The sequence below is a fragment of the Olea europaea genome, chromosome 13 (assembly GCF_002742605.1).
Source record: "Olea europaea var. sylvestris chromosome 13, O_europaea_v1, whole genome shotgun sequence".
NCBI lineage: Eukaryota > Viridiplantae > Streptophyta > Magnoliopsida > Lamiales > Oleaceae > Olea > Olea europaea.
Genome location: NC_036249.1, coordinates 3,379,962 through 3,394,890, shown reverse-complemented (window position 1 = coordinate 3,394,890; position 14,929 = coordinate 3,379,962). Strand labels below are relative to the sequence as shown.

Below are 14,929 nucleotides of genomic sequence, written 5' to 3'. Positions count from 1 at the left end.
CTTGAATAAATTTTGAAATATAGTCTAAATCTGGTAAAGTTCACCGGCTTGTCTTCGTATTTGAAATGAGAATTATTCTTTTTGTACAATCGGCATTGACAACCTTGATCGATAATGTACTCACAGGACGGGGGACCCATGATTTTTTTTTTTATTCAGCGTGGGCCCTCCTCCCATATGTCTAATTGTAAACCCCGATTGTACACATAGCACAACTATTGAAATGAACTATAAATATCCTTATGAAACCTGAAATCTTTGCTAAATTAACAACATTTGCTCTACAAACCCTTAAATTTTTAAGGGGGAAAAAATCTTAAGAGTAAACTACATGATTACTGAGGCAAAAAATGAAATCAAACCAGCCCAGACATACAAACTGGCATTTCCTTAGAAGTTCTGAAGCTCGTCCAAATTTAGATTGAGTAGCCATTAATGTTTAGGTGGGGATAATAAGAATCCTTATGCAAGTATAGATACAAATGAAACACTGACATTACAGTTTCAAGAAGCATAAGTACATTCTCCATCGATCAATTCAATTCAAAATTTCAAAAATATTATTATCATTGATTCAATTACAAATTTACAAGGTATGTAAAACTCCCTATCCAACGGATTGATGCATATATAATAACAATTTTAACTGAATACTTTCACTTTCACTGTTCTTTCTCATAATCAACTTTAAACTTGGGATCACAATAATATTTGTGTTACTTCATTCAACTGTTAATTCCACTTTTCATTTAGCGGATGTCCCAAAACTAAATTCTCCTTTGATAAGTAGAATAATCTATGTACTAACTGTTCTCTAACTGTATGATATCATCGACTAAATATCAGAAGACATGATCTGAACATAATGTATAAAAATCTCAATTCCCTAAAAGCAACCATATTTTATGAATTGGGCAGAGTAATCAAGGATCGTATGCTGCTCGAAAATGAAATGAGTTGAAAGGAGCTAGTAGAAACGTTTGTGTACTATCCAGCTTGACATTATTCAAGTAAATTAGGAACTTGAATTTATCATCATCCATGAGGCTACAATCTAAATTTGAACACTATTTCTTCAGGTACAAACCAAGAGGTCTAATTTGTAGAAAAAAGAAATAAATCTTTGTTGTCTTACATGGAACATAATGGATAGTAGCAATTTCTACAACCCCTGATGCAGCTGCAAAACAATAGGTGGTTTTTCCATGTGCATTTAGCAATGCCAAGTCATTAGATTCTTCTTCAATCTACTATTCTAAAATGTATTATTAGAAAATAATAGGGCTCAAACAAGCCAAATAGAAAAAGTTCATGAAATTTCACTAATTTTATTAGAAGATGGCAACTAAGATTATTTAAGGAATATGATAAACAATAAAAACTTTGTTCATCAAATATATTCGAATAATTTAATTTTTAAAAATAAATAAATTAATTAAAAATTTTAATAACTATATTATTGTCTCACTTAAATGAATGAGGGCATTAAAATGAATTATCAAAAAAAAAAAAATAGAAAAAAAGTTAAATGGGTAAGTAAAAAGGGCAAGAGCCTTGCCCTGCCTTAAATGAGCACAGGGCAGGAAAATGCTAAGCTGTACGGGGGGCAGGACAGCCCGCCCCTCCTCATTGCCATCCCTAATTTATCATCATCCATGAGGTTATAATCTAATATTTGAATACTATTTCTTCAGGTACAAACCAAGAGATCTAATTTGTAGGAAAGAGAAATAAATCTTCATTGTCTTACATGGAACATAAGGGATAGTTGCAATGATGCTAATAATTCTTTCCAAGGTCCGTCCTTGATTTCTGTCACTTTGAGCTAACAATCCTAAATGGGTAGAACCATAAGATATGAAACCATTTCTTTGTTTCCGAGCAAAGTAGCTGCCTTTGCAAGTGGGGTCATTTCTTGGCTGCCTTGAGTTGTTGGCAAAGTAGGATTTTTTTTACGTACACGACCTTGAGAATTTCTATAACCCATGATGCAGCTGCAAAGCAAAAGGTTGTATTTCCATGTGCATTTGGCAATGCCAAGTCACTAGATTCTTGACAAATTCAGTTTGCTTGGTGACAGCAGCTATGCGAAGAGGCCTATTTCCTCTTGCCTATTTCCTCTTTCTTTTTCTTTTTTTTCTATACAAGCTACACTAATGTCCACGTTCATAACAATTTCAATAGCCTTCCAATCAATCACCTCCTAGAGCAGCGGGGTATAAAAACGCAGGAACCTTCAGACTTCAGTGTACTTATACTATGTAGCAAGTATAAAATTAGAGGACATTCCCATGTGCGCATCAACTCTTAAAGTCTACTAGTAGAAAGGAGAGCAATTTTATCACTCAATACCAAATCCAAAACTCTCGAAAATACTAATGAGTCTAGAAAAATTCCTAAATCTCATCTAAAATAATTTTAAAACCATTTTTTTTCCTTTTCTTTTTTGCGCACTTTTAAGGGATAGTAATAGATTTCATGTATCTCTTCTATGCAAATGTGATCCTATACACATTTGCACTTCACTAATTTGCTCGACTTTGGCACTGGTTTATTGAACTCAAAAACTGACTGCCAAAAGCTCTAAGATGCTGGGCAAGGATATTGGCGTTCATATTGATATTGGATATTGGATTTTCAACTCTAATTTCAATCTGGCTAGGCGTCTGTTATAAATGTGAGTGAGATAAAAGCAATTAAAAGCATAACAAAGTATTAATAGGGAAACACATTCTCATGCATGATTAGGGATAATATTTTTTTTAATTAAATTAGGATAATATTTTTTTAATTAAATTAGGTGGTCTAATTAGCAAGGATCTTGAACCGTCATTATGTTCAAATGTACGAGAAAATTTTCAGTACTCATTGAGTATGAAAATTAGTACTTCCTGTCACTACTTAATTGACATGTATATTATTATATGTTAAGATTTGAAGTTTCACCTTAAAAGGTCAACAATAAGAGGAGTAGTTCAATTCTTTTATAAGTTAGTCTATATTTTTCATCTTTAATTGACATGGGATTGAGCAAACCAATCATGAAATTTGAATGCTCATTTTTTTGAGCCTTAATTAGATCGGTCATTAGAGTTTAGTGGATTCTAATATCATGTTAAGATTTAGGGTTCCATATTAAAATGTAACCTTATTAAGATGAGTAGTCCAATCCGTTATAAGTTGATCTATGTTTTTGTCATTAATCGATATGGGATTTTTATCCCTTAACAGTCTGATTCCAATCGAAAAGTGAGTCTTAATTATTTAATACACAAGTCAATTAAATAGTAACCAAGAGTGCTAGAAATTTCTCTGCCAAGTTCTCCCAAATGCATAAACACTCTCTGAACGTTCACTAAAAATGACACGAGTTCAATTGGCAGCAATTCATTCAATTTTCTGAAGTTTTCGCCTTTCCCTTGCTCCCAAAATTACATATATTTTCTGGTATTTGAATCTTGTAATATATAGTATAAATTTATCTTCTTTATTAGCATATTTTCTGGGTTTTGAATCTTGTTCATTGCAATTAGAACATGGGTATTGTCCAATAACCAAAGTGCATTGATGAAAGGTGACTTTTTTATTGGGAATCCTAGTGATGAATATCGGACCGACAGCCAGGAAACAATTCATAACGGAACAAGTACTACTTGTAGAAATCCCAAAATCAATTATGGGATTATTGTATGGTATAATTAGAACAAAGATAGGAAATATTTTTTTTTTCTTGAGTTAGAATATTATTTTCCTTTTCTTCACAATTATATTGTAGTATATATTGAGGCATAATACTGTAAGAATAATGTATGGAAGAGAAAAACGATTGTTTCTCATTGTTTATTCATTAACTTTATGGTATTAGAGCACGGTTAAACCCAAAACCGACTCTTAATGGTGCAAAACACTACCAATAGTAAAAACTCAGCCACCTCTGAAATAGAAACCGGTGAAACCGAAGTCACCCATACCATGAATTCAATTGGAAGTGATAATTCCCCCTTCCAACTCACGGTGGAAAAACTCAACAGTCGAAACTACAGAGAATGGGCTTAATCAATTAAGTTAGTGATCAATGGGAAAGGAAAAATTGGATATCTTATCGGCGATACAAAGAAGCCCATGGATGCAAAACTTCAACAAAAATGAAAATCAGAGAACTCCGTGGTAATGTCTCGGCTAGTCAATTCGATGAAGCCGGCGATTGGCAAGATCTATCTCTTCATGTCAACTAGGAAGGATATATAAGACGCCACTCAAGAGATGTACTCCGACACGGAACATTTTTCCCAAATCTTTAAAATTAAAACTAACACGTGGCAGGCCAAGCAAGGAGAAAGGGATGTCACTGAATATTACATGGAGATGACTACCCTCTGGAAAGAATCGGACCTCAGCATTGACGAACAGTGGGATTGTGCAAATGACAGTGTTCGATACAAGAAAAGTGTGGAGAATGAACGAGTGTATGAATTCTTGGTTGGGTTGAACAGGGAACTAAATGATGTGAGAGGCCGAAAACTTGGCTGTCGGCCATCCCTACCACACACGACGTCTTCGCAGAAGTAAGGTGAGAGAAGAGTCGCCGAGTGATTATGCTGAAGAAGGAAACTGGGTCTGAAGATTTGGTTGATGGGTCGACCCTTTCTTCTAACTTTATTGGGCCAACTGGGCCGATTGAACATGGGCCGAGAATTGTAGCTATAAAAATTAAAAGAAATTTATAAGATGGGCCTAAATATATTGGGCCTGATTTGGGAGCCCAAATGTTTGGAGGAACTTAAAAAATTGGATCTAGCTCGAGACAACAAACGGGTGTGATCACCGTCGAAAACTTGGATATAAAAAATATACGTGTTGAGATTTACACGGAAAACCATCTAATTGGAAACTAAGACAGAACACCAGAAATCACGGCTATCAAACCACAATCAATTCCACTGAAACACAAATCTCTACTCCGAGTTTAATTCTGAACAACTCCACAAAATGTTTTCCAACCTGCAGTCATCTGGCTCGTCAAGCACCTTAGCCCACAGAAGTAATTTCTTAAGAGCTTTAAACACCACCTCACTCTCCAAAGTACTATGAATTATTGACTCCGGTGTGTCTGATCATATGACGCACTCCCACCATTTATTCCTTTTGATACTCACCTTGTACTGGTAATCTCAAAGTCAGAATTTGAAGATGGCTCTCTCTATTCGGTAGCTAAAAAATGGAGTATTCGAATCTCTAATTCAATCACACTAGAACATGTTCTACTTGTCCCAAATCTATCCTACAATCTGCTATCCATTGGCCAATTAACAAAAAGTTCAACTTGCTTCACTAACTTTTTTTTTCTCTCACTGTATTTTTCAGGACCTATCATCGAGGAAGATGATTGGCTGTGCTGAAGAGTGTGAGGGATTGTACTACTTTGACAAGACTTACGTGAGTAAAGAAAGTCGATTTGTTAGTTGTGATTCTACCTTTATTTCTAAGAATAGTAAATTCTTTTATGGCATTATATAATGGATCATCCAAATTTTCAGTATCTAAGGAATGTATTTCCTTCAATATTTTCGAATAAAATACCTTCTGATTTTAATTGGGAAATTTGCGAACTCATAGAACATCATCACTCTTCATTTCCAAAACCTATGTACAAACCATCTAAACATTTACTTTCATCTACAGTGATTTATGGGAACTATCACGAACCCCTAATCGCACCCACACAAAATGGTTTCTTATGTTCATCGACGACCATACTCGAATCTATTGGTCTATATACTAAAAGAAAAAAAATTGATGTCCATTTTGTGTTTATAAATTTTCATTCTATCGTTCAAATCCAAATCTAGACAAAAATACAAATTATACGCACAGATAATGACACGGAATATTTCAATAATACGCTAAAAACCTATGCCCAAGAAAATGGAATAATCATCCAAAGCTCATGCGTCGATATACCCCAACAAAATGGAGTTGTCGAATGAAAAAGTAGACCTACCTGAAGTAGCCAGTGCCCTAATGTTCACTAGTTATATAAACAAGATTTTTAGGGCAATGCCATTTTAATATCAGCCTACCTCATAAATAGAATGCTTAGTCGCACACTCAAATTCGAAACTCCCTTCTCTTCCCTAACTCCCATCTCACCTCCGATCTCCATCTAAGAGTGTTTGGATGTACAGCCTTTGTCCATATACATTTTCATTGCCGAAATAAGCTCGCACCCCGTGTACTTAAGTGTATATTCATTGGATACTCACCTACACAAAGGGGTGTAAATGTTATGATCTATTCACAAAAAAAGGTGTTTATCGGTCTTGATGTTACATTCTTCAAGAACATTTACTTTAAAAAATCCTCTCTTTAGGGAGAGAACTAAGTGAAGATCGATTCTTGGAAAGCTCTCTTCATTCCTTTGAATGTATCTCGAATGCTAAACCTACAACACCACTATGCCTTACTATGCCATCTATGGAAGGTAATTTGAACTCAAGGGGAAAGTAGAAAGAACAACATGACAGAGAGATCATAGTTTACTCAAAAAAGCCAAAATTAAAGGATAAGGACAAACTCACACTTGAAGCACCAAGAGATTGAAACCAATGATAGCTCCAATGAGCTTTCTCCAAAATCACATGACACTGATTTACCTATTGCTCTCAGAAAACAAACTAGGTCATGCACTCTTTACTCCATCTCATATGTTGTTTCTTATAAGGCTCTATCTTTAGGATTTTGAACTTTTGTCTCTAACCTTGACGACATAGAAATTTCAAGAAATATTCAAGAAGCCTTGAAAATTTCCATGTGCAGAAAGGTAGTTATTGATGAAATGAAAGCCTTGGAGACAAATGAAACTTGGGATGTGATGAACCTACCAAAAAGGAAAAGACTTGTTGGGTGCAAATGGGTGTTTAATGTGAAGTATAAAGCAGACGGAACAGTAGAACAGTACAAAGCTCGCTTGGTTGCAAAGGGGTGCACTCAAACGTATGGCATTTACTACACAAAAACATTCACACCGATTACATAATTGAATACATTTCGGGTTCAACTATCACTAGCAACAAACTTGGATTGGCTACTCTAACAACTTGAATGGCAAGTTGGAAAAAGAAGTCTACATGATGTTACCACATGGATTCTCCAAGAAAAATGAAGAAAATAAAGTATGCAAAATGAGGAAAATCTCTATACGGCCTTAAACAATCATCTAGGGCACGGTTTGACAGATTTGCAAACGTGTTGAAAAACCAGAGATATCAATAAAGGCAGTCAGATTATACTATGTTCATCAAAGTACTTGAAGATGGGACAAAAATCATCCTGATCATATAAATTGACGACATAATCCTCATTGGAGATAATGCAGTCGAGATAGAAAGACTAAAAAGGGATCTAGCTACAGAATTTTAAGTAAAAAAGAAAACCTAGGACAAATGTGATATATTCTAGGAATGAAAGTAGCTAGATCAAAGAAGGTATTAGTATTTAACAATGAAAATATGTTCTGGACCTCTTAACTGAAATTGTTATGCTTGGGTGCAAACCAAGTAACACCCCTATGGATACTGGAAGAAAAATTGAGAACATTGAAGAATCAATTGAAAAGGATATATATTGGCGACTAGTTGGAAAACTAATCTACCTAGTACACATTAGGCTTGAAATTGCATTTGTGGCAAGCCAATACATGCATTCTCCAAAGAAAGCTCATCTAGACTCTCCCCAGAAAGGACTACTGTTCCAGAAAAATGAAAAAAATGGAGATAGAAATATTCACTGATGCAGATTGGGCAGGAGCAATAGAAGATCAACTACTTGTTATTGTACTTTTGTATGTAAAAATTTGGTTAGTTGGAATAGTAAAAAACAGAATGTAATAGCCAAAAACAATGCTGAAGCAGAATTCAGAGCAACTGCTCAAAGAATATGTGAAAGACTATAGTTAAAGAAACTCTTGGAAGAATTACAAATTACAAAAAAATTTCCAATTAAACTCTATTGCGATAACAAAGCAGCTATCAATATCTCACTCAACCCCCTTCAACATGATAAAACATAGAAGTGGACAAACACTTTGTCAAGAAGAAAGTTGAAAATGGAACTACCTCTATGATCTACGGTCCTACCAAAGAATAAACTGCAGATTTATTCACCAGAGGGCTACAAAGACAAATTTTCAATGATTTCATCTGCAAGTTGAATATGATTAATATCTACAATCCAACTTGAGGAAGAGTGTAGAAATTCTGAAACGAATTGTGGGATTATTGTATGGTATAATTAGAACCAAGTAAGGAAATTTTTTCTTAAGTTAGAATACTATTTCCTTTTCTTCACAATTGTATTGTAGTATGAGGCATAATACTCTAAGAATAATGTATGGAAGAGAAAAACAATTATTTCTCATTGTGTCTTTATTAACTTTACTACTATTGGTAGTAGAGCACTAGATGATGTTGGACCTACAATAACTATGTCAGACAGCTACTACTATTGACATTGGAATGAATGAGAAATCAATGCTCAACAAATTGTTAAAGAATCAATCCCAAAATATTCCACACAGTGGCAGGGGGCATTGAATATGGTGAGGCTAACCACACACCGCCTAATGGATTTGGGTATCATGTACGGTCGGTTCCCTTGTGCTCCTGGTATTGCAAAGCAATCCTATAGTATTTTTTGCCAATTGAAATTCAACATGCCAGCATCGACATCGTTTCACTTTTTTGATTAATAGTGGATCAATCCATGTTAACCCTGATGAATTCCTTCGTGATTTCTTTTGTCTTTTCATTTTAATACATGTGAGTTGTGATGTTACTCGTGGAATACTGCACTTGATTTAATTTGGATTGCAATGATAGTTGTGATATTTATATATAAATATATAGAGGAGAATAAAAAAGACGAATTAATAAGAATAGAAAGCTTCCCACTTCTTTTGCATTTGAAAAATGAAGCCTTTTATTGGAAAATACAACAACAACAAAGCAACAATAAAGTTTCTCCACTTTTATTAGTAACGACAACTAGTATCGGAGCTCCTTTTATTAGAATAGCCTGTGCTTACCCAGTCAAGACATAAACCTTGAAGGTTGGATTGTTGAGCGGATTAGGGAATTCCATAACCTAAAATTTAGCATTACATATAAAGTGATCGGAAGCAAAGCAAGACCAGCAACAATTTTAGGCGATATCCCTGGTTTTTCTTCCTTGTGGGCCAAAAAGTAGGTTGCACTAAATTTTAAGAGCATGCAAACGATTGAAGCGAAGAGTGTAAATAGTCCAACCATCAACTTTACCGGTAATATATATAGAAAATCATCTTCTCCATAACGTGAAGTTAAGATAGACAAGAACGTCATTATGGAAGCTGCCGAGCTAAACATTGCTACCGCATTAGATGTAACAAAAACTGTGAACCACCTATTGTGAGCTTCTTTATTCCCATCTGGTACGGTAAAGGATGCATTCAGTGCAACTGTGGCAATTAAGGTTGCCACAACCATGCAAGAAGTTGCTGTGTCCTTCATCCACTTCTCACCAGCTTTCCGTAACTTCTCATGCTCCTCCGTAAACAACTCCCTAGGTGTTTTGCCTTGTTTGTTTTTATTCCGAACATCCAAAGGCCGTAGAATCTTCTCCACCTCCTTTAAAGTTTACTCAAGTTAATATAATTGCATAATCATCCAAATTTTAACTCTAACATGGGGAATTAATTTTTGTATCACGTAGAATGGTGGATTGGAGACTTCTAAGAACATGGATACATATCCACGTGTATATTCAAGATAACTAAGAAATTAATGATACAATTCACTGTCATGCTATGAAGTGTTCCTCTTCTCTTTGAGGGGAAAAGGAAAGGGGATTTGGTAGTCATGTCAATTTCTCACCTTAAACCACCGTAACTCGCTCTGCATTTGAAGTGCTGCTCCAGATACACTATTGAGTCTGCTCGAAGGTGGTAATTTCACAGCTAAGTGCAAAATGTTGTTTTTCTCTTTATCTGTTTTGAGAATCAATAAATCTTTAATAGCTTTTGTGTGGTGGATAAGACTAAAGACTTTCTCTTGTCGGTAAATAACAGCAACATGAAATATGGAGTGCTTATCTGAGTCGATTCTCCATACAAGTTCAGGAAATGAGCTAATAAGCAGAGTCATAAACTCAATATTCCCAATTTTTGTAGCATCGGTAAGTATAGGAGTTTCGTTAAATAGGTTTGAAATTTCCGAGCCTTCTAAAATCAGAATCTGTTCACAGAGCTTCTCTACCAAAAGAATGGCTTGTCTCCGCTTCTGAATTGAACCATATATCCTTTTGAAACCTACAAATCTTTGCTAAATTATTTCTAAAATTCATGTTAACTACAAGGCCCAAAAAAAAAATTAATAATAAATAAAAAGGGAATCTTAGAAAAAAGTGAAATGGATCTATATGTGGATCATTCACACATAAAGCTCAAGCTTGAGACAAGCATTTGCTAGGCCTTACTTTTAAAAATAGGATAATCTATGTTCTGATAATTTTGTGATTGTTTAACCTGCTTAATTAATCATCAGAAGACAATAAAACAAAAGAGAAACACTAGGAAGTACATAGATGAGTGGAAAGGTGTAGATACATAAATGTTTGCTATCAACTAGAAATTTTTAGGAAAATTAAGCTTGATTTTTTAAATTTATTGTTAAAAATGAAATCGAATGTTCTTACAGTGAATATGAGGGACGATTCTAACAAGTCTTTCGCATAGCCATTCTTGACTTGTACCATAGTGTGATAAAGGTTTTCGAGCTAACGCGTGTAGGGCACTTCCTTTTGTCGATTTTGGAGTTCTTCTGACTATATATCTATCCGCTTCCAATATTTTTAATGCGATATCTGCATTAAAGAAAAGCAATATTGAAACTATTGCAAACATAATTTTCATTGTCATCTTGCCCATAGTCATGAACAGAGATTCCATACCATACATGTCACTGTCGATCAATGCAACAAGAATGTCCATGCGCTCCTTGGCCTTGAAATCTTTATTAACAGGTGTAATGTCGTAAAGATATTGAACCATTTTTTTCTTTCCCATCGAAGCTGCCCTTTGAATTGGGCTCAATTGGTTTTTGTCTCGAATTGTTGGCAGAGCATTATTTTTTTCATACATCACCTTGGCAATTTCTACAACCCCTGATATAGCTGCAAAAGAGAAAGTTGTATCTCCATAATTATTCGGCAATTTCAGGTCTTCTTTGTCCAACTGTTTGACTAGGTCATGGACAAACGCAGTTTGCTTGTTTGCAGCAGCTATGTGAAGAGGCCTTTCTCCTCTTTCTGTTATCTCAAGACGACCTGCAGATTTGTTCGATCTCGGAGCAGTATCAACTTCATTCCAATCTCCTTTTGAAGCAGCTTTATATATCAATATACAAAGCTTATTCCTTTCTTCCCCTGATGATGTTTGGGGAGAACTATTGTCAGATGTGTTGAAAGCTGAAGATGCTCCACAACTATGTAACACATATTAACCCAAAGTACACTTACGTTGGTACACAATTTTCAAATCTTAATATTACTAGCACATCAACTTTGTATTGCAAAGTCTAATGCAACAATGTCCATCTCATTACTGTTGTAATTTGGTCAAATCATAACATCGAGGATAAGAATATTTTTGGATACTTTTCAAGAAGGGAAAGTAGTGAAAATTTTGATGGAAAAAATATTGTAGTGCGAGCCAAATTCTAGTGGGTATTGAAGTTGTATTTGAAGTGGTCTTGGAGAGATCAAAATTATGAATCAAGAAGAAAATTGCCACATTTTCGCTAGCTGGACGCTTGAGCATTACCATCAAATTGTTCTACAGGATGTTTGCGCGCTTGTGGCCTACTGTTCGTTCAAGCGATATATTGTTGGTTGTTTGAGTGTTTCCCGAGTTTTCGCGTTTTAAAAAGTTTTGAACTCCTATTCATTTACAATTTGGTTTCTAAGGTTTATATATATATATATATATATATATGAAACGGCATGTATTATTCATATAACATAACATACAACGTCTCGAGAGTTTTAGATCTTAGTTGAGAGCAATGGGATCTTGTAAACACGATTCCTATTAATTATAGTGATTTCTTCTTCTCTGCTTGTGATTTTTTCTCGTCTTGGGTTTTCAAGTAAATCTTTGTTTTCTTGTTTTTGTTCTACTTAATTTCATTATTTTTTGGGGAAAAAAAAAAAAAAAAAAAAAAAAAAAAAAGGGTGGAATGTAGCCTAGTGCAGTGCATCTGAGCTGGCAGTGCAGCCCGATTCGCTGCATGCAGTGCAGTTGCTGTCCCGTGTGTTTGGTTCGGGTTTTGGTGTCTTCTTGTAAACCATTGTACCCATCCATGTATTGGGTGTTTCTATCTATATGAATAAATTTTATTGGATAGAAAATGTAAGGGGTTAACATCTTTACGAAGTGCTTGTTTGGTAAGGATTTTGTTAATTGATTTTTTGACCTTTAAAGATAAAGTGAGTCCTACCTGTGAGAGAAAAATTCAAAAATGACGGCTGAATGGTGAAATAATAGTCAAAAAATTGATGTTAATTGGATTAAAATATCTATCAAACATGCTCTGAATTACAGAATTGAACTACTAACTAATTTCGTAAACACTTTTTTTTTTTCCTTTCTTTTTCATCAAGTAGCTTTTCAAATAATTTGAATAATTACATTGAATAAAATGTAGGCCTCTCGAAACCACGGTAACGGGATTTCCAGCCGGAAAATCATATAATTTGTAATTGTTTAAAGTGACTGCCTACATAAATAACTTAGGCACAGATATACGTTATGTCTTAACACCCATTACGGATTTGTGGCAAGCCACAGGATGAGGTATGCACTTAGTATATATTTGATCGACTCTAGAAATAACTTAGGCACAGATACGTTATGTCTTAACACCCATTACGGATTTGTGGCAAGCCACAGGATAAGGTAGGTAAACTTACATTGTCGCGCATTGGCATTGGAAATTGGACTTTCAACTTGGCTAGGCATGGTTGTTTGCTCAACAATGGATGCCTCGACAACCTCTGGTGCTGTAATTATAGAAAAATTAGTTGTAGAAACCTTTTTAAAACAGCTATTAAAATCCAAAAAGTGTTTGTAATCGGCCACATTAAAATTATCTCTTGGAGAGGTCTATTTGATATCCAAAAATTGCTCAGCAAAAGTCAGACAAGTGAGGAATGTCAAGGAAAACCAAAAAAGTTTGGGTAGAGCCGGATCTAAGCGTTGGCTAGGTAAGCGTTCTGTAGTAAGAGGAGTAATTATGAGCCTTGTAGAAACAGAATTTCCACAAAATTGGTTGACAGATGATATTTAGATGAAAATTTTATTTCCTTTCTGTCTGAAACCTTGGGACAAATCTAAACTCCGATTCTCTCACAAAGATCTAATAATGAAAAAGAATATATATATATATATATATAGAAAGAAAAACAGAAACTTACCTTGTTGGGCATTGACATTGGAAATTGGAATTTCAACTTTGACTTCAACTTGGCTAGGCATGCTTGGCAGCTCAATGGATGCCTGAACAACCTCTGGCGTTGTAATTGTGGAAAAATTAGTCGCAATTACCTTTTTAGAATAATGATTTAAAAAAAAAAAACCTTATCAATCGATCGAGATTTCATTCATGACAGTACGACATTTTAATCTGAAATTGTTCATTGTTAATTACTGTGATTTATTTGCACAATCTCTCACAATACAACGATCGAATCACTTGTTCAATAATAATAAGCGATGTCCAGAACTCTCAAGTTTTACTCCAAGACTATATCTCAACAAAATTATTATAAACCAAAATTTTTATAAAGTGCACAATATAATTTTTGTATAATTTCCCAGAGAATGAAGCGTATATAATATAGCCCACAAAAAAAGTGACTTACAATGATAATTCAAAATTAGTAAAATAAAATAAAAAACTGTAGGTTTTATTATTCTCTTTAGAATTTAAATCACTCCGTAAGTGTCTCTAACAATTTTGTTTTTACTGGATATAACTGTCTCTAAATATTTTATTTTGCTGACTAGTTTTTAACAGATATAAATTTGGAATAACTAAAATAAATAATAACCATAAGATAATTGTAATACAAAATAAAAGAAGTCTGCTTACTTGAAGTATGTCGTTTTGAAGTATTGACCCCTCACATAAATTTCATATATCGGCCAGCTATCTCAATTTAATTATTTTCTCCAAATTAAATATATGATATATATTCAACAGTGGCTGGCTTGTTTATAAACATGAGTGTCCATGAATACGCACGAACCTCCACGAGACAACTCCGACTGATCAGCCCTTGCCGGTTCTGGATCTGGATCCGATTCATAACTTCTCGAACTCATTGCTTTATCCGTCCTTAGTCTTCTTCTACCCGTTGACCTGGAAAGATATCAAGAAAACCAGTATTCTACGGATAATTGGTATCAGTTGTGTTAATTTCTACATAAATGGTAAATTTTTTATAACAATTCAACATTGTGCACGTGACAGCTGATCAGCTATAGTACTTTCAATACTTGATCATATATAGAAATGCTGTGAATGCTGATTATTCCGTGCAGGCTCGGGTGATACTGCCCAAAAAGTACTTTTAAAATGCTTTTAAGAACACCCAAACAAGCCCTCTCAATTAGTTCTGTGCTATGCTGCATGGTAAGTGTTAGCGAAGGCAGTGAATTTATAGCTGAAGTCCTAAATTATTATTCTATTTTATTTTTTTTTTGGAGAAAATTGCAGTATTTGTCTTCAATCTATTGCCTTATTAGCAAATTAGTCTCTAATATATTTTCTTGACATTTAAAAACCTCAAATTACAAAATCAAACTGAAATTGTTATTTTCAGATCATTGATTTGG

General features: G+C 34.5%; 1 protein-coding gene across 7 annotated transcripts; it reads right to left on the bottom strand.

Annotated features, from left to right (window-relative positions):
• Window positions 1-8,958: 8,958 nt before the first annotated feature.
• Window positions 8,959-14,708, bottom strand: LOC111407291. 7 transcript variants are annotated; one of them, XM_023036695.1, is made up of 8 exons: window positions 14,582-14,708; window positions 14,341-14,453; window positions 13,507-13,636; window positions 13,003-13,092; window positions 10,984-11,457; window positions 10,729-10,896; window positions 9,909-10,342; window positions 8,959-9,662 (listed from the first exon to the last, which is right to left on the bottom strand). In XM_023036695.1, the coding sequence occupies exons 2-8, from the start codon at window positions 14,398-14,400 to the stop codon at window positions 9,087-9,089; spliced, it is 1,932 nt and encodes a 643-aa protein (XP_022892463.1). In that variant the 5' UTR covers window positions 14,401-14,453; window positions 14,582-14,708; the 3' UTR covers window positions 8,959-9,086. The 7 variants fall into 7 exon arrangements, with proteins under 7 accessions (XP_022892463.1, XP_022892465.1, XP_022892464.1 ...); XM_023036697.1 differs by having other exon boundaries at window positions 13,507-13,599; XM_023036696.1 differs by having other exon boundaries at window positions 14,591-14,708.
• Window positions 14,709-14,929: the final 221 nt, after the last annotated feature.

Excerpts from the sequence above, each read along its gene's own strand:
- LOC111407291 (XM_023036693.1), bottom strand. Across the intron at positions 13,093-13,506 it reads CAATGTCAATGCCCAACAAG|CACCAGAGGTTGTCGAGGCA; the intron begins GTAAGTTTCTGT and ends CTATAATTACAG. Across the intron at positions 11,458-13,002 it reads CAATGCCAATGCGCGACAAT|GGGAAGAAAGGAATAAGCTT; the intron begins GTAAGTTTACCT and ends AAACATCATCAG.